Source organism: Phacochoerus africanus, chromosome 3 (assembly GCF_016906955.1).
Source record: "Phacochoerus africanus isolate WHEZ1 chromosome 3, ROS_Pafr_v1, whole genome shotgun sequence".
NCBI classification, from domain to species: Eukaryota; Metazoa; Chordata; class Mammalia; order Artiodactyla; family Suidae; genus Phacochoerus; species Phacochoerus africanus.
In genome coordinates, this window is record NC_062546.1 from 177091392 (window position 1) to 177117111 (window position 25720).

Below are 25720 nucleotides of genomic sequence, written 5' to 3' on the forward strand. Positions count from 1 at the left end.
ATTTTGGTATCAGGGTAATGCTGGTCTTATAAAATTAGTTTGGAAGTATTTCCTCCTCTTCTAGTTTTTGGAGGTTTGAGAAGGATTCATATTACTTTTTCTTTAAATATTTTGTAGAATTCACCAGTGAAGCTCTCTGGTTCTGGACTTTGGTTTTTTGGGAGATTTTAAATTATTGATTCAATCTCCTTAGTAGTAAATTGGTCATTTCAGATTTTTTAATGTATCTTAATTCAGTCTTGGTAGGTTTTATGTTTCTAGGAATTTATCAGTGTCTTCTAGATTGCTTAATTTGTTGGCATATAATTATCCAAAATTTAGTGTAGTTTCAATAAATACCAACAGAATTTTTTTTCCTAATTTGACCAAATGTCATCTGTAGTAATCAACATGAAAAAAAATGCATAACTGAGGGACTTTTATCAGCTAGCTATTAAAGCTTACGTGTAACAGAAATAAATCTGAATATGTAGAAAAAGATATGAATCTGTAAATTAGGAGGTCTAACCATGTCCTGGGAAAAATTAATAAATTTTTCCAACTCTCTTCAAAATTATTGAATGTCAAATGTGCAGAACCGTAAGTCCCCCATAGAGAATTAAAAAACTCTTACAAAGGTGAAAAAAACCCCTTTATGCAAGTCTTAGTCTTCTGTTTTCTCCTCCTGAGATAATTGAAGGCAATGGAGAGGGATCTCTAGTTTTCAGGCAAAGACAATATGAATAAATTGTTCCTTATGCAGCAATATATGAAGGCAAGATAATTGAATAAAAAGATTAAAAAGTGGTAACTTAAACACAGACTATAATTTTTGCTGCAAGGTAGATGTTAAAGAAGTACTCTTGAAAGACAAGCAAAAGAATGTAGAATTTGTAACTAATAACCTGAAGAATATATTTGTGTAACCATGGAAAAGCTGTGAACGGATATACACAGAACAGTTAGCTTAGAAGACTTGGGTATAGGCAAAAATTGAGAGAAGATGAAAGTGTACTAATTTCCTTATTTTTCAGAAAGGTTAGTTCAAAAGGCTAACTAAATATGTACCCTGGAAACCTAATCAGAAAGAAAGTTAAATGTTAGAATTGTATAGTGGTAAACTCAAGATTAAAAAATACCAAAGAGAAAAGAATAATTCACCACAAATAGGTAACCAATACACATTTTTATATGATCAGTAACATAGTACTAGTATTTAAAGACAAGTAAAAGACAAATTCAATTAAAATATTAGCAAAAGAATTGATCACTTTGGAACAGATGATAATAGGAATGGCCATTAAACACATAAAGTGTAAATTAAAATCACAATAAGATACTATTACAGCCTCTAGAATGGCTGTAATCAAAAAGTGTAACAACATCAAATACTGGAGAGGATGTCATCAAATGCTGGAGAGATGTACCTGAAGTCACATATATTTCTAGTGGCAATGTAAAATGGTACATCACTTTTGAGAAATTTTGGCAGATTCAAAGTGAAATGTATCTCATCACTATTCCCTAGCAGTCCTACTCATACATTTTTCACAGAGAAAAGAAAACGATGTACGTGAAAGTTTAGAACACCTAACTTATAGTAGCTAACAAGTGTAGTTGTAGTGTATTCATAGAATAGAATATGACTCAAATAAAGATCAACAATCTATGTAATGACATGGATGAATCCCAACCACATTATGCAAAAAGAAGATGCTAAAAAATACATGCTGAATGATTCCATTTATATAAAATCCAAGAATAGGTGAAAATGATCTGTGGTGATAGATACAAGGTTTAGAACAACTATTTCCCCAGTTTTACAAATGAGGTAACTCAAGTTCAGAAAAGTGCTCCAAAAGTTTACGTCTCATAACAATTCACACCCAGATTTGCTTGATATTAAAACACATATTCTTGGTTATAATGTCTGTTCTCCAACATCTGGAGAAGGAAATCTGCCAATCTTTTTCACAGAATCCAGGCACCATGCTAAATGATGATACACCAATTATTTTGCTTCAGCTTCTTTCACTATCTCCTAAAGAAAAGATAAAATGAATTGTACAGTCTTGATCCAATCCTCTAACATGTGTGTAATGACTGTTATATGTGGAGTGGAAGTTTCCCCACCAAGCTCAATTTTATTTTAGAAATATTTGAAGCCATGTATTTCCTCATAATTGCAGGCACCCCAATTCAAAGCAAGTATCAGCTTTTCTACATTCACAGCAAACCTCTCGGGTTCATAATGTGGAGTGCTTGAAAGCCATTTTAGATATACTAATCTGGCTAATTAGGCTTTTAAAGCAGTTTTTTTTTTTTTTTTAATAACTGAAAATCTCAGGCCAACCTCACTGAGATAGGTAATGGAGTTTTTAACTTGGGTAAATGTTGCACAAACCTGTTTGATCTTGTGTGTATGTTTCTTAATTTGACTAATTTTGGATTTGTATTTTGATGGCAACATTTTGTAACATAAGTGAATTACTTTTGAGGAAGGTATGCACAGTTACCTCCTTTAACTGCCAAAGGGGTTATTTTAAACTAGTTGACGATTAATTGAGCTTGTTTAGGATATATAGTAATAAGTGGGAATTTTAAAATTCTGATTTCTAATTGGTTTTCTTGTTTTTTTGTGTGTTTTTTTTTTTGAGAAAATAGGGAATCTTTCATGCTTGTAGAAGCCTATAAGTTTTTTTTTTTTTTAATTTCCATGACATGATAAAGTGATAGCCTGTTGACAATTAGGCTCATAAACCTGATACACCAAGGGCTTAATTCACAAACACATGTTGCTACTACTACATTTGCAGAGGAGCTGTATGTTTAGCAGGATTAGGATACAGCAAATCATTCATTATTAATGGGAATCTACACTGCTAGGTTTTCAGCCCTAGATAGACCAGTATTTAAATCAAATAGTTTAGCACAATTTCAGGGGCTTAATTCTGTACATAGATTGCTCCGGGGTCGCTCTGGAAAGAGCCGGAAATCTTTCCTAGGGGCGTGGTTCAATGGGCCTCAGCTTCTGTGACCCAGAGGATTCAGATTCTGGAAGCTCTGGAAAACCTATAAATTATGGGGAACAACCTAATGCATGATTTCATTTGCACTCAAATTCTTTGCCAAATAGTCTTAATGTATTTGAGCATAATTTGTAGATTATATTTCACTTAATTTTTGCTTATTTAAAACTTAGTTGGTCTTTCTCTTATGGCTATAGTCATTCAACAAAACTATTATATGATTTTAAAACTATTTTGGGAAAATTATTGAGCCACATGCAGTGTAAACAATAATACAAAGATACTGTATACCTTCCATACATTTTATCCCAGTGGTAAAATCTTTAAAACTGTGGTACAATATCCCAAGCCTGAAATTGACATCTATATAATCTGCCTATTTTATTCAGATCTCTCTCTTTTTTTTTTGTCTTTTTAGGGCCATACCCATGGTACATGGAAGTTCCCAGGCTAGGGATTGAATCAGAGCTGTAGCTGCTGGCCTACACCACAGCCACAGCAACTCACACTGTCCTCAAGGATACCAGTCAGTTTCATTACTGCTGAGCCACCGTGGGAACTCCAGATCGCACTGGTTTTACACATACTCCTTTGTGTGTGTATTTTTATGCAATTTTATCACCTGTAAATGCATGCACCTCCAAAGCCAAGATACAGAGCTGTTTCAGCACAGAAATCCCTCCTGTTCCCCTTTTAAAGCCATAATTACTTCCTTCTCCTTTCTTGCCTCCCCACCCCCCACTGAGTACCCAACAACCACTAATCTGTATTCTGTCTCTGTAATCATTATATGACTCTTAAAAAAACTACTGTGCTTTGTTTCTAATTAGTAATTGGAACTCTATAAACACCTACAATAAATCCATGTGGTTAAAAGGAAAGAGAAAGGATGAATAATAGGTATGAAGGATGACAGCTCTATGGGATCACATTCCTAATGCTTCATCTTAACTGTTTATAAGCCATGCTATAGACGAAGAGGTAAGTTTTATTCCTAAACCATTTTCTATTTGCTTCTCCTATGAACAGGGTCATGGGGAGTTTTATAGTTTACAGCCAAGTGTACAAATGCCTGCTCTTGAGATTTAGTTCTGAGGTAGAGGTCAATTTGTGAAAAAAATTAAAATACTTGAGAAGTATGGATACTTTTGTGGGGTTTTTTTTTGTATTTATCTTTGTATTTCATATGTATTATTTTTCTTTTAATTAAAAAAAGACAAATGGGGAACATTTTTATAGTTGGTGATTTAAAGGTGTATTGTTCAATAGTATTTCTCCCAAAGCTGTTAGTTTATTATGGCAGAGTCCTTTCTCTATTCTGACCAATATTATAGAAAATAAATTCTACATAATTAAAAACATGTTTCATTTTCAAACTCCCTTTAAAATATAAAAACTTTGGCCCCTCTCAAGGGAATTGTACTCTTGAGAGTGATGTCAGAATTTAAGAAAGTAAAATAAAATATTAATAGGTCTGTATGAATTCTTTTGAGGCCTGTGTCAAAGCATGGAGTAGAGAGTTAATAAAACTTACTGTATAACACATCAATACTAGAGCATATGAGAAACCCTAAGTTCCAAGCAAAATGCATTATCATAGACCAGTTCATCCTTCTTTTGGACTGTAGAAAATAGAACATCCAGTCTCAAGGGAAATTTATTCTCTTTAAGCATATTCTTTTTTTTTCTTCTTTTTTATGTCCTAGGAGCTGCCTACCAGCCCTGCTCTAAGGGTCAGCAGCTACCCAGATCCCACTCCTCAGCATAATTCAATAAAAATATTCTTTTAATCCTTTCCATATTAAAGTTGAATTTGATATATGAATATTATAAAAATTTTTGAAAAGGCCATTATGTATATTAAAGAAACTTGGCTTTATGAAGGAAATATTTTTGCAGAACTATAGAATAATCATATTTTAACAAATCTCATTTACTTTTTTTTTTTTAACAACCACATTGTGGCAAATCTTCATGTATTAGAATGAGGTCGTGTTTTTACATATTGTGTTTTTTAGAGTCAGGACAAAATAGTTCTTTCTGAAAAATTAACTCATTGAGATATTGTAGATTCATATGCAGTGACAAAAAGTAGAAAACCAAGTATCCTTTACCCAGTTCCCCCCAGTGGTAACATCTCACGAAACTGTCGTGCAGTGTCACACCAGCACATTAACATCATACAGTCAAGATAGAGAACATTTCCACGCCCACACGGATGCCTCTGTTGCCCATTTACAGCCACACTCACTTCCTTTCCACTCCTTACTCTTCAACCCTTGGCAACCGCTAATCTGTCCTCTACTTCTGTAATTTCTTCTTCTCTCTTTTTCGTCTGCTTGCTAAAAGTTTGTCAACTTCATTATCATTTCAAAGAGCCACCTCTTTGTTTCACTGATAGTCTCTATCGTTTTTGTTTCAATTTCACTGATTCCTTTTTAAAAAAATCTTTGTTATACGCTTCCTACTATTTGCTTTGGTCTTATCCAATTAGATTCTTGAGGTGGGATGTTATATGGTTGATGTAAGACTTTTCTTCTTTTCTGATAGAGGTTTTTAGTACTGTAAATTTCTCTCAGCATTGCTTTATCTGTGTTCTACGCATTTTCAGATGTATTTTCATTTTCACTTAGTACAGTGTATTTTTTTAAAGTTTCCCTTGAGATCTCCTTTTGACCCAAGGATTATTTTCAAGTGTATTACTTAGTTTCCAATGTTTGGAGATTTTCCTGTTTGTTTGTTTGTTTGTTTATTTATTTATTTATTTATATTTTTTGGCTTTTTAGGGCCACACCTGTGGCATATGGAAGTTCCCAGGCTAGGAGTCGAATCCGAGCTATAGCTGTCAGCCTACACCACAGCCACAGCAATGCAGGATCTGAGCCATGTTTGCAACCTACAGCACAGCAACACTGGATTCCTGACCCACTGAGCGAGGCCAGGGATCGAACCTGCATCCTCGTGGATACTAGTCAGATTTGTTTCTGCTGTGTCACAACCGGAACTCCTTAAAACATTTTTTAAATTTAAATTTTACAGAAATATAGTTACAAAGTTGCAGTAGTTGCAGGTGTACAGCAAAGTGAATCAGATATGCATATACATATATCCAGCCTTTTCTAGATTTTTTTCCCATCTAGGTCACTACAAAGTTTTGAGTAGATTTCTCTCTGCTATACAGTAGGTCCTGTTACTTACCTATTTTATATATGGTAGTGTGTATATGTTAATCCCAACCTCCTAGTATACCCCTCCCTCCAACATTTTCCCTTTGGCAATCAAAAGTTTTGGTTTTAAAATCTATGAGTCTGTTTCTGTTTTGTAAGTTCTTTTGTATAATTTTTTATTAGATTCCACATATTAGTGCTTTCATATGATAGTTATCCTCTGTCTGATGTAGTTCACTTAGTATGATAATCTCTAAATCCATCCATGTTGCTACAAATGACATTATTTTGTTTTTATGGCCAATTAACATTCTGTTGTAAATATGTACCACATCTTCTTCATCCAGTCCTCTTTTGATGAACATTTAGGTTGCTTCCATGTCTTGGATATTGTAAAGAGTGCTGCAATGAACATTGAGGTGCATGTATCTTTTTAAATTATGGTTTCCTCCAGTTGTGTGCCCAGGAGTGGGATTGCCAGGTTATATGGTAGTTCTATGTTTACTTTTTTAAGGAATCGCCATACTGTTTTCCATAGTTGTTGCACCAATTTACATTCTCCCCAACAGTGTAGGAGAGTTCCCTTTTTTCCACGCAGTCTTCAGCATTTATTGTTTGTAAACGTTTTGATGATGGCTATTCTGGCTGGTGTGAGGTGATACCTCATGGTCTTTTTGATTTGCATTTCTCTAATAATTAGTGATGTTAAGCATCTTTTCATGGACTTTTGGGCCAAATGCCTGTCTTCTTTGAGAAATGTCTATTTAGATCCTCTGACCATTTTTTTGATTTGTTTTTTTCTTGATATATTTGGAGATTAATTCCTTGCTGGTCTCTTCATTTGCAAAGATTTTCTTTCATTCTATGGGTTATCTTTTCATTTTTCAAATGGTTTTCTTTGCTGTGCAAAAGTTTTTGAGTTAAGTCTCATTTGTTTATTTTTGTTTTTATTTTCATTACTCTGGGAGGTGGATTAAAAAACATGTTGCTGCAATTTATGTCAAGGAGTGTTCTATGTTTGACCCCAAGAGTTTTATAGTATCCTGACTTGTGTCTAGATCTTTAATCCATTTTGAGTTTATTTTTGTGTATGGTGTAAAGGAATATCTTTCTGTTACTGATTTCTAGTTTGATTCCACTGTGATCTGAGAACATATTCTGTATGATTTCAGTTTTAAACTTGCTAAGATCTGTTTTATGGCCTGGGATGTGATCTACTTTGGTATATATTCTCTGTGAATACTTGAGAAAAATGTGTATTCTGAGCTGTAGAGTGAAATGTTCTATAAATGATTGCTAGGTCCTTTTTGTTGATGGCTTTGTTGAATTCTTCTATACCTTTGTTGATTTTTCTGTCTAGTTCTATCAACACAGGGAGAAATACTGAAGTCTCCAAGTATAATTGTGGATTTGTCTGTTTCTTCTTTCAGTTCTATCAGTTTTTGCTTCACATATTTTTCTGTTTTTTGATGTGTGAGCATTTAGGATAGCTATGTCTTCTTGGGAGAATGACCCCTTTATCATTATATAGTGTCCCTTTTGGTCTTTGGTAATTTGTTTGCTCAGAAGTCCACTTTACCTGGTGTTAATATAGCTGGGAAAATGAGAATATTGCTTTGTTACTGCTCAGTAGAAGGTAGAAGTTGCGTTTTCCTGGCCAGCTGTCCCACTCAAGGTGGTGAGTTCCTTGTTACTGCTGGGTGGAGGTGTAAATTCTGCTCCTCATGTGGTCTGCACAGACTCCACCAATACCACAATAGGGTGGCCTCATTGTTACTAGACTGGCTCTCCATTGGGTCTTCTCTGCCACCACCCCAGTCAGGGGGAGGAAGGGGCTCCTGTTACTGCTAACTCGAGTTGGAAGTCTACACTCCCCACAAAAATCTCCACTGAGACCCAGAGCAGGAGGTACCGTTAGGACCCTGTTACAGACCACTGTGGGTTAGAAGTCCTGGCTCTTCACCTTGCTCTGAAACCATTCCAGGGTGGATGCAGGGGAGTTGACTCTCCACTTGACCTTGGGTGGGTGTGGGTTGGGATAGGACTGCAGTTTTAGTGTGATGTTTGGCTTGGGACAAGTTGTTATTGTCTAAAAGTTTTTTTGTCTTGTCAGGCCACCCATGTTCTTTCTTTGTAATAGAGAGCAGGGTTTCTTGAGGCCTTTTTTTTTTTTTTTGGTTAATTCCTATTGGTGTTTTAGACCTGCCTGCTTCTCCAAGTTGGGACTATATGAGATAAAAAGAAAACCCAGAGACAGTCAAACTTAAAAAAAAAAAAGAAACCCAGAGAATTTACTGCAGTATTGTTCTTCAGGATCTGAAGTCTCCAGCTGGTCTGATTTTTGTTCTCCACTTTTCAGAATCATCTTATGTTCATTCTATACATAATGTCCAGAGTTTTAGTTCTACTTATTGGGAGGAATATAGGGAAATATGTATACTCCATCAATGCCAGAAACAGAAGTTCCAGAATGCTTCTTTTTAATACTACATCTAATTTATGAATTCATGTTGGCTTGAAAATGGACCAAATGTGAATATTGTAATTATGAAGATTCACATATTCTGACATGAACAATTATATCTACAAGGATAACTTTAGGTACTTGCAATAAAATATACATGCTCAAATTAGGGCTTCTTTTAGCCATCAAATATGTGACAGATTGAAATTCAACATTTCATTTCAAATTGTAAATGACCACTTGTCCGGGGAAAATTACCAACACCTGTATTTCTAAATGTACTGCTTTGTTTTCAATGCAATTGTTGTTTTGGGAGTAATAGAGATTGAATATGAAAATTACTTTTCTGTTGTAAGTACACTGTGATTTTAATGTCCCTTTATGGTAAAGAACACGTGTTTCTGTAACAAAGGCAGAAGAGAAAACAATAAAACAATATAAAAAAACAAACATTTTCTTACTGTTACTTGAAATGAATAAAGATGAACTTAATGACTACAGATTGTCAGTGAGCACATGCTAATCAAACTTGCTCCTGCAAACCTGGCCACAGTTTTTAGAGCTGTAGTTTATATGATGATTATGTTCCTGAAAATGTTATCTCAGTAAAAAGGCTAAATCTGCACAAAAGGAAACAAAAACAAATTTATTCAGGTAAAAATAGAATAAGGGGTGATTTGAAATGTTCATGTTTAATAACTGAGGTCAGATTTCTCTGAATCAGATTTATCGTTCTGAAACTTGATCACAGATTACCTGGTGTTTTCTGGGTTTGAAGTAAAAAGAAAGTAACTATTGAACTGAAAAAACAGCCAGGAGAAAAATAAAAGAAAAAAACAAAACAAAACGAATACCCAAACATCTTGAATGATGACTAACTGTTTCTGGAGAATAAATGGGAAGAGCTCAATTTTTCCTGTGCTTACTCAGATGAATCATCTTTTTCCATTTCATTCTCCTTTTTTTATTTTTATGGCTCACTTTTAGCTCAGAATCTGCATTGTGTCAGCCTGATAACTAAATTGTGATGTGTGTTCCAATCCAAAAAATTAGTTTTGGATTATTTTCTTCCTTCACATTAAAATAACTATGGGCTTTGAACTATGAATACTATCCAGAAATCTAAAACTATATGCCTATTTACTTGATCTACTCTCAATATATTAGGAAATAATAAATTCCTAATTCTTAGGAATAAGGCAATTTTTTGATGCTAAAACTAGTTCTTTATGATAGGTATCCTTTCTGTAGCCTCCATTTCAGTATAACTTCCCAGTCTATAATTTCACATGTCATTTAAAATCGTAATTATCAATAATCTCTGAGTATAATTCCGATGGCTGGTAATGTAAACGTCTTTCTATTTCTGATGTTCAGTCCATAATGTCTTATTGCACAACATAAAAAGATTTGTTCTCCCACTTTCCCTAAAGAATGACTCTAGAGAATAAGTTCATTTGCAGCCTGAAATGAAAGATTTGGGATTTGCAAAAGATTGCATTATTGGGAGTTTGTCAATTTAGGTAAATTGATAGGTTTTATCATCACATTTGATTTAGGAATCTCTAAGTCCTTAACAGAAAACAGAAAAGCAAAGCTCTGGACCCTATTATTGTTAGTAAATCCACAGTAAACACAGTTTTCACTATTCTTGTTCTAGACAATAGCTGACCACCAGCAGAAAATTTTGATTGTTTAAAAATATGTTTGCAGGAGTTCCATCATGTCAGAAGTTAGTGACCCAACTAGCATCCATGAGGATGTGGCTTCGATCCCTGGCCTTGCTCAGTGAGTTAAGGATCCGGCACTGCCATGACCTATGGTGTAGGTCACAGACCCAGCTTGGATCCCGTGTTGCTATGGCTCTGGTGTAGGCCGGCAGCTACATCTCCAATTGGACCCTTAGCCTGGGAACCTCCATATGCTGAGGGTGTGGTGCTAAAAAGACAAAAAGACCAAAAAAATATGTTTACCGATTTGTTGATACCTTCTTTAGGAGGTAGATACTAATTCCTCTCACTTTGAGTGAAAGTTGGTGACTTGCTTTTAACCAATAGAATATGTTGGGATTGACTATGTGGTATCTGAGATTGGGTCATAACAGGCATTGTGGCTTTCTCGTGGCTTTCTCTCTGGAACCACTTACTCTGTAGGAAGCTAGTTGTCATGTAGACAGTCAAGCACCCATATAGAGAGAATCATATGGAGGAACTGAGGCCCTCTGCTAATAGCCATGTAAGTGGGCCATCTTGGGAGTGAATCCTTTAGTCCTGGTCAAGTCTTTAGTTAACAGCATCTATGGCTGAAGTCTTGACTGAAACCTTATAAGAGACTAAGCTACAATCACCCAGCTAAGCCTCTCCTAAGCTGTGAGAAAAGTAATGTTTAGTGTTTTATGCCAGAAAGTTTTGGGTTAATTTGTTACACAGCTGTAGATAACACATACATGTTTGAGGGCAGAGGCGAAGCAGCAGCCATTTTGTTTTTCACACTCAGGTGGTCAAGGCAGGCATTTATATATCTCCCAGACATTGTTGCTTGTCTGCTGGTTTATGTATGTCATTGGAATAGGATAGCAACCGAGCCTGCAACTACTTCATCTTTTTCCCAGTTCTCCTCTAATTTCCCTGATTCCTGGGCCAAGTGTGTTTTTAGGTCTGTGATGAGAGGGCCAGCTTCTCCTACTAGACACCCACATCATGAAGGTTGGAGGTACTGAAAATTCATGTGAATTCCAGTGTGTCCTCATGATTTCCAGCTTACGCTCAGGGTTCCATCTTGTTTTCACTCTCCTTTTTACACCTTCTCTTTTTGACTATCTGACCTGCAGATTCCTAGTTCCAGCATCAGACAAAAAAATTAGCCTTTTGGAGACTGTTTAACTAGCTCCCACAGCTGTAGAGATCAAATCCCTTTAGCAAATACTTTATTCTGTTTCTATCTTTATCACTAGTTCTATCTCTGCCTATTTATCTATAATCCATCTCAGTCTCTTAATAGTTCTGCTTCTGTGATTGAACCTTGACTAATAGAATGGGCTTCACTATCAACTTGTACCTTCGAATATGTTGGTTCTCAAACCCATTGAAGTGCACAGGAATCACCAGGGATTCCCGTGAAATGTGAGGATTACCAGTCTCTATCTCTAGAAATAAATTCTGATTCACTGAGTGTGCTGTGCAGCCTAAGAATCTGTGTTTTTACATAGGCATCAGATTCAAGTAGTCTAAGCACCATACTTTGAACAAATACTTAGGAATGTTTCACCGTATTTGAAATATATTTCCTTGAACTTGAAGTTTTCCAACAATAGAATTTCCTTTCCATGCTAGTGGGGTTAAAGCCAAATCTAGATGAATTCATCCGACAAACATTTATTATTCATGTGTTGTATGTTAGAAACATGCTCCAGGGTGGGAAAAGGTGTCAAGATATCTAATGAAAGATATCTGGTAGAAAGGAAAATTGTGTTGGCATCCTATAAAATGCTGTTAGGCATCTTTATATTCCTATTAATAGTGATTTTTCTGGCAATGCTTTGAAAAGCCCTGTGGTTTTTCAGAGGAAGTTCTAGTATAAAGAAAGGTTCAGATTAGTGAGACAGTGTGATTTTGCAGTTGTCTTTCCCTAAGCTTCAGCCAGGGAAGTTCTGCTAGTGTGTATGTATGTATGTATATATATATTTACTTATAAATATATATATTTTAATACATGAGGTTTTCTTTTCTTTCTTTTTGCTTTTTTTTAGGGCTACATTCATGGCACATGGAAGTTCCCAGGCTAGGGGTTGAATCGTAGCTGTAGCCACTGGCCTATACCACAGCCACAGCAATGTGGGATCCCAGCTGCATCTGTGACCTACACCACAGCTCATGGCAAGGCCAGATCTGTAACCCGCTGAACAAGGCCGGGGATCAAACCTGCATCCTCATGGATACTAGTCTGGTTCGTTACTGCTAAGACACAACAGGAACTCCCAATACATGAGGTTTTCTCGAGAGGTGTTTTATTTGAAGAAAATAAAGCAATTTCATTTATGGTAGAATAAAAGATAATAAAATACTCAGGAATAAGTTTAACCAAAAAGGTGAAATATCTGTACACTGAAAATTATGAGACTTTGATGAAGAAAATTAAAGAAGACATAAAAAAGGGGAAGATATTGCATGTTTATGGATCAAAAAAATTAATATTGTTAAAAATGTCCATACTGTCAAAAGCCATCTAGAGGCTCAATGCAATCCCTGTAAGAATTCCACTGGCATTTTTCTCAGAAATAGAGCAAACAATCTTAAAATTCATGTGAAACCATAAAAAAACCCTGAATAGAGAAGGAAATTATGTGGGGAAGGAGGTGTTAACTGACAGTTTTGTGGTAGTCATGTCACCATATATAAATGTATTCACCATATATAAATGTATCAAATCATTACAAGCACACCTTAAACTTACTTATGTTATTTGTCAATAATATCTTAATGAAGCTGGAAGAAAAAAGGCAAAAAGTTAACTGGAGATCGTTTGGTGTAACTCTGTTATTTCATAGATGAGTAAACCGAAGCCCCCAAACATGGAATGATTTGCTCAGATTTCAATGGTAATTTTTCAGTAGAGCTAAATAGTCCATTTCTCCTTTCTGTGTATGTAATTGACATATTTTAAGAGAATTAATAAAATATTGAGTCTTTGTAACATTCCAGGAAATTTTTAATCTATTTATTATTTTTTTCTGATAATACAGATATATCTAATACAGTTACCTAAGAGTTAGGTTTAATTGTTACCTTATTAAATTACCATTTTCTGGAGTTCCCGTTGTGGCGCAGTGGTTAATGAATCCGACCAGGAACCATGAGGTTGCGGGTTCGGTCCCTGCCCTTGCTCAGTGGGTTAACGATCCAGCGTTGCCGTGAGCTGTGGTGTAGGTTGCAGACGCGGCTCGGATCCCGCGTTGCTGTGGCTCTGGCATAGGCCAGAGGCTACAGCTCCGATTCAACCCCTAGCCTGGGAACCTCCATATGCCGGCGGGAGCGGCCCAAGAAATAGCAACAACAACAACAACAACAACAACAAAATAAATAAATTACCATTTTCTGGGGATATTTTTAATTTAAAAAATGGTATTTTTTCCTTTAGGCTAATCAGGTGAAAGTATGATTTTTATAAAATCTTATACATTGATGGAATTTGGATTCTGATACAGAGAAAGATCTGTTTTGGTAGCTTGATATCATAACTAATTTTCAATTATATTAGAAGGTGAAATAATGAAAGGTTGTATTATGGCTTTTAAAAAAAGTAGTGGACGGAGTTCCCGTCGTGGCGCAGTAGTTAACGAGTCCGACTAGGATCCATGAGGTTGTGGGTTCGATCCCTGGCCTTGCTCAGTGGCCAGGTGTAGCTGTGGTGTAGGTTGCAGACGTAGGCCATGAGCTGTGGTGTAGGTTGCAGACGCGGCTCAGATCCCAAGTTGCTGTGGCTCTGGTGTAGGCCGGTGGCTACAGCTCCAGTTCAATCCCTAGCCTGGAAACCCCCATATGCCACGGGAGCAGCCCAAGAAATGGCAAAAAGACAAAAAAAAAAAAGATAAATAAAAATAGAAATAAAAAAAGTAATGGACATGCTTTTCTCTGTTTTTGTTCATGTCTGCAGCTGGATTCTGATGGCACCATTACTATAGAGGAGCAGATTGTCCTTGTGCTGAAAGCTAAAATGCAGTGTGAACTCAACATCACAGCCCAGCTCCAGGAAGGAGGTAAAGATGCTGAGAAAACTGTCCCCCAAGTGCCCCGCCCTCACAAAGATTGCAGATTTCCTCCTTAGTGAGTAGTAGGAAGTTCCTAGTCATTCATTCCATGTTTCCATGTGGAGAGGCATATAGTGGAATAAGACTCTTTTCATCTCTTTAACCCACCAGCCCTTCCCTCCCTACAGGAGTGACTTGCCTAGTTTGAGAGTTTGGGAATAGACTGGGCATGTGCACATCAGCCTCTTCCTCAGACCCCTCTCCGAGATCTGTGTGTGGAGAGCATGCATACTGGTTTGCCCTTGGCCATGCAACAAGCTTGGAGGAGCAGGCTCTGTACTTGTGGGTATCACTGGCAGTTTTAGGTAGTATGTACAAGTCAAAGGAGCAAGACCCACTCATTCATACATAAGTCACGTTCTCCAAAAGACTTTCTTCTTAATAAAAATAATTATTTGATCTCCATCTGCCTTACTCCTTATGTAATTTCTCAATTAGTTCTGAATTCAAGTGGCAAACTATAAAAACAGAACTGCAGAACTACAGATGAGCTTGTGGTGGTGTTGGTGTTTTGGGGTGCCTCTGCCCTTGCAGCTGCACAGGGACCTGTGGCTTGTGTTCCCTTGGGGTCTGGTGGTCACTCACGGTTCTCATTGGGACCACTGAATAAAGTTATTTATTGGATTGGAGCGGTGGGGAAATTATAATGTTTTATATAGGGAAATGCCTTACCTTGATAGTTGAATATATTCAAAGATAATTTTTAAAAAGAGGGAGGTGCTATTTACTGAGCACCCTAAACTCCCAACAATCTGAATATAGTAACATCCTTAAAGCTATGCCCCATAATAAAATATATAGTTCGACATCTGCTTTGTTCTAATCTCTAAATATTAAAACAAATTGTGATTGATTTCTCTACTGGTTATGATCAAAGAATATGGCCTGCATGATAATGAGTTTTAATAGTGTGTTGAGACTTAATGGCTTATATTGATGTCAATTTTGATAAATATTTCATGGGGTCCTCAAAGGAATGTGTCTTGTCCAGTCTGAATACAAGTGTTTATAGTGTCCACTAGGTTAAGCTTATTGGTTGTATGGTTCATGTATTCTGTATCCATGATTTTTCAAATACTTGACTTTTTCCGATGTGTGTATCTTAAAGTATCCCACTATGATAATGAATTTTTTGCTTCATATATTTTGAAAATATGTTTTTTGGTATATACAAGTTTACAAATATTATATTTCCTGGTAAATCAATGGAAGGTTTGGTACGAAGCAGCCCTCTTTATTTCTAGTTTATATTTGCTTTAAATATTTAAACATATATAATATAGGATTGTCATATTAAAAATAGCAATATTTAACAAACAACATTAGTTTATTTCTCTCATTTGGTAGCTGCTTTGCACGTCTTTCCCCATCTTTAAAAATCCCTAATTATGGTACAATATACATAACATTAAATTAGTCATCTTTTTTTTTTTTTTCCTGCACCTGCAGCAAGTGGAAGTTCCCAGGCCAGGGACTGATCCCACACCATAGCAGTGACAATACTGAATCCTTAACCATCAGGGAGCTCCAAATTAATCATTTTAAATGCTTTTAAGTGTGTAGTTCAGTAGTGTTAAGTGTATTCACATTGTTGTACAAACCAATCACCAGAAATTTTTCATTTTGCAAAATCGACATTCTACATCCAGTAAATGAGAGTACCTTATCTTTATCCATTCTTTTATTAAACTTTTCTGTGTACATATGGTTTGTGAATATTTTTTATAAAAAAGACAGAGGTGGACTTTTTCTTGTTATTCATTCTAATAGACTTTGTCTATTAACTGAAGAGTTTAGTGAATTACATTAATTTTGATTATTAATATACAGTATTTGAATTTAATTTTAACATCTTATTTGGGCTTTTCATTTCACCAGCTCTTCCTATGTGTCCATTACACTCCCCACCTTTACCTTCTGTAGGCATCTTTTGAAATGATTGAGAATTTTAGCCTTATTTAATCCTCTCTTTCCCTACAACTTGGAAGATATATATATATAACACACATATATATATAACATTTAATTAAAATATTTAATTCTTTAGTGATTAACCTAGAATAACCTAGATATATATATAACATATATATAAAACATTTAATTAAAATATTTAATTCTTTTTTTTTTGTCTTTTGTTGTTGTTGTTGTTGCTATTTCTTGGGCCGCTCCCGCGGCATATGGAGGTTCCCAGGCTAGGGGTTGAATCGGAGCTGTAGCCACCGGCCTACGCCAGAGCCACAGCAACGCGGGATCCGAGCCGCGTCTGCAACCTACACCACAGCTCACGGCAACGCCGGATCATTAACCCACTGAGCAAGGGCAGGGACCAAACCCGCAACCTCATGGTTCCTAGTTGGATTCGTTAACCACTGCGCCACGACGGGAACTCCTAAAATATTTAATTCTTTAGTGATTAACCTAGAATTTTACATATATATATATATATTTACATATATAAGTGAATCAGCTAACAAGGGATTAATCTCCAAAATTTATAAACACCTTCTGCAGCTCCATACCAAAAAACAAACAACCCCATCAAAAAAATGGGCAGAAGATCTGAAGAGACAGTTCTCCAAAGAAGACATACAGATGGCCAAAAAACACATGAAAAGATGTTCAACATCACTCATTATTATAGAAATGAAAACAAAACCACTATGAGGTAGCACCTTACACCAGCCAGAATGGCCATCATCCAAAAGTCTACAAACAGTAAGTGCTGGAGAGGGTGTGGAGAAAAGGAACCCTAGTACACTGTTGGTGGGATTGTAAATTGGTGCAACCACTGTGGAAAACAGTATGGAGATTCCTCAGAACACTAAAAATAGAACTACCATTTGATCCAGCAATCCCACTCCTGGGCGTCTATCCAGAGAAAACCATGACTAACAAAGACACAGGTACTCCGATGTTCATTGCAGCACTATTTTCAATAGCCAAGACATGGAAACAACCTCAACGTCCATCGACAGAGAAGTGGATCAAGAAGCTGTGGTACATATACACAATGGAATATTACTCAGCCATTAAAATGAACAAAATACCAGCTTTTTTACCAACATGGATGGACCTAGAAATTATCATGCTAAGTGAAGTAAGCCATACAATGAGACACCAACATCCAATGCTTTCACGGACATGTGGGATCTGAAAAAAGGACAGACGGAACTTCTTTGCAGAACAGATGCTGACTCACAGACATTGAAAAACTTATGGTCTCTGGAGGAGACAGTTTGGAGGGTGGGGGGATGTGCTTGGGTTGTGGGATGGAAATCCTGTGAAATTGGACTGTGACGATCATTATTCAACTACAGATGTGATAAATTCATTGAGAAAAAAAATGAAGGAATTTATAATGATTGTTATCTATGAGGCCAAATGAATTGTTTTCTATGATGTTTCATGAAATTTTGAGCAGGAGGATATCCTAGAGATTTTCTAGTCCAGCATTACCGTCTTTAGTGTCCCTTTAACAATTCAACAAATGTATTATGTGCTTACAGTTATGTTGCTTCTATAGGGATCTCTGGATAAAATGAATCAAATTCTGTCCTTACCCCATGAAAATGATGATTTAGTCAGGGAAATAGACACCTTTCAAATGGTGTGTAAGTTTAATAACAGAGGTATCACAACTATGGAATCACTAAAGAGCATCTTCATCAGGAAGGAATCAGAGAAAGCTTTCTGGAGGAGTAATCTTAAAATAAAAGAGTAGGAATTATATGTGTAGAGGAGGAAGTAAAAAGACATTCTAGGCAGAGGAAATAGGATGGGCGAAGACAAGCAGCTGTGAATCAGTTACACACCACAAGAGCACATAAAAACACCACACATAAAAACAATGAATGATCTAGATTTGAACTTATGTAACGTCTAAAATTAATGATGGTATAAATCATGGGAAACATGTCGATGAATAAATATTAAAAGAGAAAGGGTACTTTCTTTGAGATCGTTCTCCATTCAAATAGGAGAGAATTAAGTCTGGTCAAACTCTGGCCTACCTTTCAATGAGGAATGTCTAATTATAGATACATTGACTCAACATTTCTTCTCTTTGCAAGTGTAAAGAACTAAATGACATTTTGGATTCACTTAGCTAATTTAAGACGTTTTCACTTTTAAATTCTTCTAAAATTGAGAGATGTATATCAAAACCTTTAGCAGTGAGCTGTTATGCTGTCTACAACTTACTTTAAAATACCACAGCCAAAAATAACTTAGATGAAATAAATATGGTAAAATATTACCAACTGTGAATTCTAGGTGTGGGTATATTATATTTTGAAAAAATTTTATTAGAAAATAAAAATTTTTCTCATGTCCGTGAAAGAAAGAAAAGAATATATAAATGAGAGTACTAGCTATAAAACTACTGAAGTGTTTAAAAACAAAACCCTAAATATTAGTGGTCCCAGTTTCATTTCACAGCTGTCTGGTCATATTGTGTTATGGGTACTATAGAACTAAAAAGAGTCAGATGATCCAAATTTCAGATTTCTCTGTGTAAATATCATGGTTTGACAAGATTCACTAATGACCAGTGGTACACACAAAAGATTACAGGGATTGCAATTAACGGTGTTAATTTATAAAGGGAATTTGGTGATTCATCAGACAATTCGTTTCTTGCTAAATAATGTAAGTATTTACTCACATAGAATGTGAAATGATGATCAAAGAGAAGATGTTAATTAAGATCTCTGTATTATCTGTTTGCAGGCATGGCTTTCCCAATCTTTTCAACCTTTTGTGAATATTTATTCTTCTCTTTGTCAAAGAGCCACCAGAGAGATGATTATAATCCACAGAAACATTCTTTTGTGGGGGTATTAGTTTTCTGAATTTTGGCATATGTTTATGAGTGGATGTGTGTGGGCTGGTATCTTTTAGGGGACAAAAAAGTATTCCTTTTAAAGCATGAGGAAAATATCAGCAGGTTTTTCTCCATTGCAGTTTAAAAACTACATAATTATAGAATAAACCAGTCCTTGGCTTTTATACTTCGATGACCTTTGTCCATCATATGACTAACTCTTGTCAGAAAATGTAACATTGCAGCATACATTTCAGAGGGACAACTAGTTACAAGAACACAAGAATAAATGTCTGGGTGCAGTTTATGTGGGTTGCACAATAGATATTTGATAAAGGATTAGATCCAGATAAATAAGGATGCATGACCTGTTAAAGACAAAGTGAATGGGAAGCCAACAGGAATGCTATCAAGACATGGAAGAGTATCTAGGGCAAAGTTGATGGAAGAGATTGATTCATTACACTGTATTAATGAGAACTGGAAACAAACACAAGGCAGGTAGAAATGGTGGAAAGATGCAAGTGATGCTGTACATAGTAGCAGGAGCCAGCGTGATGAGTTCCTGGGTTGCGTACAATATGTAAAGCCCAGGCTTTTATTATGAGAGCAAAGTAAGACTGTTTCCAAGAAAACACTCTCTTTTATGTGAACAGTGTGGGTGAGGGAGTTCATTGTCTTATTGCATCAGCAGCCCACAAAACAAAATTTGTTTCCATAGAATATGGTGGACACTAACATGTTAATTTCATTCTGAATTCTTTTCTGTAGAAATCAGGGTTTGCATGAGGTTCTATTGTGCTGATTATTCAGAACTGAACAAACAATTTGACATAATGAACATTAGCCAGAACAAAAATCTTCAGCTACAGTTAGTATAATTGGTAACTAAAAAAACGAAAGTTATAATGGGTAGTACTTGTGGTAGCAGAATAATGTCCCTTCAGAGATGTCCAAACCCTAATATCTAGTGTTATGCTTGTGTATGTTATAGTACATGGCAAAGGGACATTGCAGGTGGAGTTAAGTTCATGGACCTTAAAGTAGGAAGATTATCCTGGATTATTTAGATGGGTGTAATATAGTCACATCGGTTCTTAAAAGTGAAAGAGAAAGGCAGAAGGGTCAGTCAGTGAAAAAAAAGAGTGGAGGAGAGATTTGAAATGTGAAATGGACTTGACTTCCCTTGCTGACTTTGAAGATGAAGGAAGGGGGCCACAAGCAAAGGAATGCAAGTTGCTTCCAGAATTTGGGAATAGCCCTCAGCTGACAGCCAGGAAGGAAATGGGAATCTTGGTCTTATACTGCTAAGAACTGAATTCTGCCAACAATTGGAATGAGTAAGGGAACTGAATTTCCTCTAGAGTCTTAGAAAGCACCAAACCCCATCCTAGGCCCTAATTCAGCTTTGTGAGTTTTATAAGCAGAAATCCAGCTCGGTGCTCCAGGCTGCTGACCTAGAGAAATAATGAGATAATAAAGTTGGGGTATTTGAAGCCACTAAGTTTGTGGTATTTGTCATGGTAGCAATGGAAAAGGGATACAGCATGCATGAAAAGTAGTATCTTTTGGGGAAGTTGGAGTATGACATGGGTGATAGGCTCTCTTCTCGGATGTTTGATGCATAACTAATGGAGGAGAGCCCTGAAAAATACAGGGTGGCAAATGCGGGAAACAAAGCAGACAAAATTCTGCACCCTCAGGGTCCTTAAATCCTATGGTTTAAGAAAACAGTAATGAAATAACATTTAACAGTGGAAAGTGATGAAAGCTCAGGTGAAAAATATAGCAGGAAAGAGGATAAGGAGTGTAGGTGGGGGTGGGTGGGTAGAGGATAAACTGGGGGAGGGAGCCAATTATGTAGGGCCTTAAGGCACTGGAAAGACTTGTCTTTTGCTCGGAGCGAGATGGGAAGTCTTTGCAGGATTTTGGACTATTTCATGCAGAACAGATGAGAGAAGGGCAAGAATGGAATCAGGAAGACCAGGTGGAGGCCATGGGAGTAATTCAAGTTGGAGATGTGGTGCCTTGGTGGGGAGTGGCCATGGAGATTGTGAGAAGTGATGGGGTTCTGGATTCATCTCGAGTGAGTAGAACATGTGAGAATTCTGTTTGAGTGTTAGACTCAAAGAAATTACTAATTATTGGTAAAAATGCAAACCCAAATCTTCGAGCTTATCCACGAAGCTCAATCTATTTCATGTGTTGTATTTTTTAACAGTGATTTTTAAAAATCCAGGGTAAAAAATGCAACAGCAACTATGGTAGAAGAATTTTACTAACAGAAATCATTCTCAATGAATTCTGATGTTTCTTATATATTAATGGCTATGACTCATGTATTGGAATCACTAAAGTATGTTTAATTTATGCAAATCAAATGTTCCTATTAATGAGCCTTTGATGAGGCTAGGCAGATGAATTTTGGGATGTTTGTATCATATCTACCCCATTTTTATTTTCCAAAGCTACCAATTTGTTTTATATTTTGCTATAGGCAGTGACCTGAAATTTTTCTCTTTTGAATGTATTAACTTTCTGGTTCCAACTGCATTTTTGTTTATTTGCTTTTTAATTTTTTTCCTTATCAGAGGGAAGTTGTTTTCCAGAATGGGATGGACTCATTTGTTGGCCTAGAGGAACAGTGGGGAAAATGTCAGCCGTCCCATGCCCTTCTTATATTTATGATTTCAATCATAAAGGTATCGACTTTTTCTGAAATGATAAATTTGTAGTAGAAATTTACTTTATTTATTTATTTTTGTAATGGATCCCATGAGACCTGAGCAATCTCAGTGTTTTTCTTCATGTCTTTGCAGGAGTTGCTTTCCGACACTGTAACCCCAATGGAACATGGGATTTTATGCATGGTTTAAATAAAACATGGGCTAATTATTCAGACTGTCTTCGCTTTCTGCAGCCGGATATCAGCATAGGAAAGGTAATGGTATTTTTGCATTTGTGAACCTCTAAGGGAAAACAAATGTTTACATGCAATTCTTGAATGTCAGCCACTATGTATAACCACTATGTATTTGACACAAAGATAAAAAAAAATAAAAGCACGGTTGGAATCTTTTCAGATCCCTCATTAAGGAAAGGTCTAGGACCTGAAACATTTTGATATTTTCTTTAGGTTAGAGTTACCTGGTTGAGATATATACGTATATGCTTATAAATATGTGTCTGTTATACTATATTTATATTACATTATATGATGCTATATTATGTATAGAAATCCAAATAAATAGTCAGTGACATTATTCATAATTTTTTTCTTGGTTACCTCTGAATGACTACATTTCATCTCACTCTATATGGGGACCTGGAGGAGCTTTGTATTTTAGAGATGTATTTTCCATCTCAGAAGATTTGCCAGTAGGTGATTTCATTAGCATATGAAAAATTAGAGTTGTAGAATTAAAGATGAGCAAGGAGTATCCCATGGGTCTTCTCATACAATACCTTAATTTGACACACATGAGTCAATTCGGAACCAGAGATTAAGTGTTGGTAAAAGTGACACAGCTTGATCATGGCAGGTTCTAAAGCAGAGCCCTAATCCCCAAATTCTTTATCAATGTTGTTTCCAGTATGGTTGTCATATGTAAACTTTAAAAACGTCTAGATAGTTACTTTTAGGTTATACGTGGTAGATTAAAAGTCATTCTTATATTCCTGTCGCTCAGACCTCCTGAGCAAAATGCATGCTGATATGTGTATGATGCTAGGAGTGAACATGATAAATTGATGTATAAATGATTTTTAAGAAGACCCTAAGAACAATTATGATACACAAACTCTCCCAACATGAGATATTTTTCGTTATGCTTGAAGATATTTTCTGGTGCGGGGGAGGGAGAGCAGTGGCAGGAAAAGTGGTGAGTTGCATATTTCTTTGTTTGATTTTGTACTGTAGCCAGAACTTTCTTAACTTTTTTTCTAACGCAAAGAAAGTACTACCACATTAATGACTCTTTAGTATGTTGCTGAAATACCTCAGTTTTATATTTCAATATTGATATGCTTCTCAGATAAGATTAGTCAATGTGAAGAGATTATTATGTCCTCTACAATGGAACCAAAGCCAGTAACGGAGTTGATATAACATACTTCAAAATAATTTCACTTTCAATGATGTAAATAAGCATTCATAGTATTTAGTGTACTCCATTATGAATTTTCACATTAAATGATGACAAATGAAAGTCTTTTACAGCTTTTAAATGGTCATTAAATTATAGTTTTATTTACCTTGAACTCTAATATTATAACCAATCCTTTTGATTACTGTGTATTCTGAGACTCAAAATAGTAAAGTACTTAAGATATGCACTATTTTATATAAACGTGATTTAAAAGTTAACTGAAAAATTTGATTAATTTTGCTAGAGTAAGTAATTTTATCCCCTTATTTTAAAATATAAAGAGTGTTTATTATTGTTTATAATTCTTAAGCAGTATTTTGAAAAAAACTTAAGTAAATACCCCCTAATAAACAACTGGATATCTCCTGAAGATTTTGTAGGGCAAAATGATACTACTTTTTAATGAGATATTAATTATTACTAGTCACAATCAAAGTTTTTGTGTAGGAAACAAAAAGTAAAAATGGAAAATGTGTGTATTTGGAATAAATGCTACATCTTTATATGGCAGCAAAGACTAAGATATTTATTTATTTGGCCATGCCTGTGGCATGCAGAAGTTCCTTGGCCAGGGATTGAAATGGAGCCACAGCAGTGACAATGTGGAGTCCTTAACCACTAGTTCACCAGGAAACTCCAGTGAGAGATATCTAAAAATCCATCCATAATAGTTTCCATATTATTGACTTGACAAAATGAGGTATTACTGTTAATAAAAAAGGGAAGGAAGTTTTATGATAGACCATGAAGTTATTAAATGTTTTAGAGTATGAGATTTAAAACAGTAGCATGCTATAGAAATTACTATATATCTTATGTCTAAAGACTAAGAACTTTTGGACAGCAATATAGTAACATGTATTAAGAAACTTCAAAAAGAGTCCTAACTTGATCTTATAATTTTACATCTAAGATTCAAGCATGAAGACTTGAAGTGGAGGGAACCAAATGAAAGAAAAATACTCATTAAGCTATTAATTATTGTAGTGAATATCCTGAGGAATTTAAATTTCCAATGCAGAACTATTTAAATAAGCTCAAATATATATTTTGTGTAAAGAGTTTGTGGTCTTGGGAAATTCTTTTGTTATACAATTACCTGGAAGAAAACTCAGGTAATAAACTTGTATACGAATTTGGAATGCAAATGCTCAAAACAAAAGGAGATAATAGAATGAAAAGATAGATGTAAAATACAGTGTTTTGTTTTTTTTTTTTCTTTGCTTTGTGGGAATTAGGGAGTTTTTTCCTTCTTTCTTTGTATTTACACGTTGTCCAAATATCTTCCATAAAGGGTTTAACATTTTATTAACAGAAAATAATACATAATAAATGTTTTTAAAAAAGGGACAAAAGACAAAGTCTTCTGCTTCCAGCCGGGATGTAGGAAGTTGCAACAATAAATAAGTTGAGTAAGCAGCAGAATTAATAATTTGTAAAAACACATCATTGAGCTGCAGATGGTAAGAAATCTAAATGAATCTAATTCTGGAAGTGGGAAAGCCCTTCTTATGGGAATAGAGACCCATGGCTGCGTTCTTCCCTGGGTCTGCAGTAGAAGAGGCAGAACCAGGTCCTAGAATAAGATAAAAAGAAAGAGCCAGACTCTGTAAAACAACTTTCAACAGACAAGGACTGGCATAAAGGCTTAGAACTCCAAGGATGGAACCTCAGTCACAGTGAGCTATTACTCATCAGCCAGTTCTTTCCCATGGGGTCTCTACTGCGTGCCTGGAGGCAGTATGCGAAAGGCTGGGGGCAGTGCATGTGGGCTAAGAGAAAGTTCCAGAGATGTGCATGGGGACCTCGCAGAGTGAGAAGTAGGCATAAGCTGAAGGCATCAGACAGAACAGAGGAGCTGAGAGACATCTCTTGAGGTATCTGGGTTCCTCACCAAGTGCATGACTATTGCATGGGAAGGACTGAAAGCTGAGAGAAATCCTTAAGAAGACAAATCTCACCGAGTGAAAGGCAGCAGCCTGACAAATAGAGCTGAAAAAGATCTTTTTTAGGCACAAGAGGTCTTCATCTAAAGCGAGGCAGTGGCTAGTGGAGAAACTTCATAGATGCAGAAGTCCCAGGGCAGAGCTGGAGAGCAAAGTGAAATCCCCAGCAGCTCCAAAGCTGATGGATGGTTCAAAAAACAGAAGGATTTCTGTGGCTTGGAAAACTGTCAGATGGACTAAACCCCATGTAATGGCCGCTAGAGGCTGCTGGTGCTTCAATCCTAGGGTCTGTTGAAGGAAAAGTCTCAATTCTACTCTCAAGACCTAAAACCAGGATGAAAGGAATCATAAAAACAGAA

General features: G+C 36.0%; 1 protein-coding gene across 2 annotated transcripts in view; it reads left to right on the top strand.

Annotated features, from left to right (window-relative positions):
* PTH2R (parathyroid hormone 2 receptor) overlaps nucleotides 1-25720 on the top strand; it is an 88213-nt gene that overhangs the window by 14158 nt on the left and 48335 nt on the right. The window contains exons 2-4 of one of the 2 annotated variants that reach the window (XM_047770479.1): nucleotides 14292-14394; nucleotides 21859-21969; nucleotides 22087-22208. In XM_047770479.1, coding sequence (XP_047626435.1) covers nucleotides 14292-14394; nucleotides 21859-21969; nucleotides 22087-22208 — 336 coding nt within the window. Of the gene's footprint in view, nucleotides 1-14291; nucleotides 14395-21858; nucleotides 21970-22086; nucleotides 22209-25720 lie in introns of those variants that run through there. The other variant, XM_047770480.1, reaches the window with a different exon arrangement.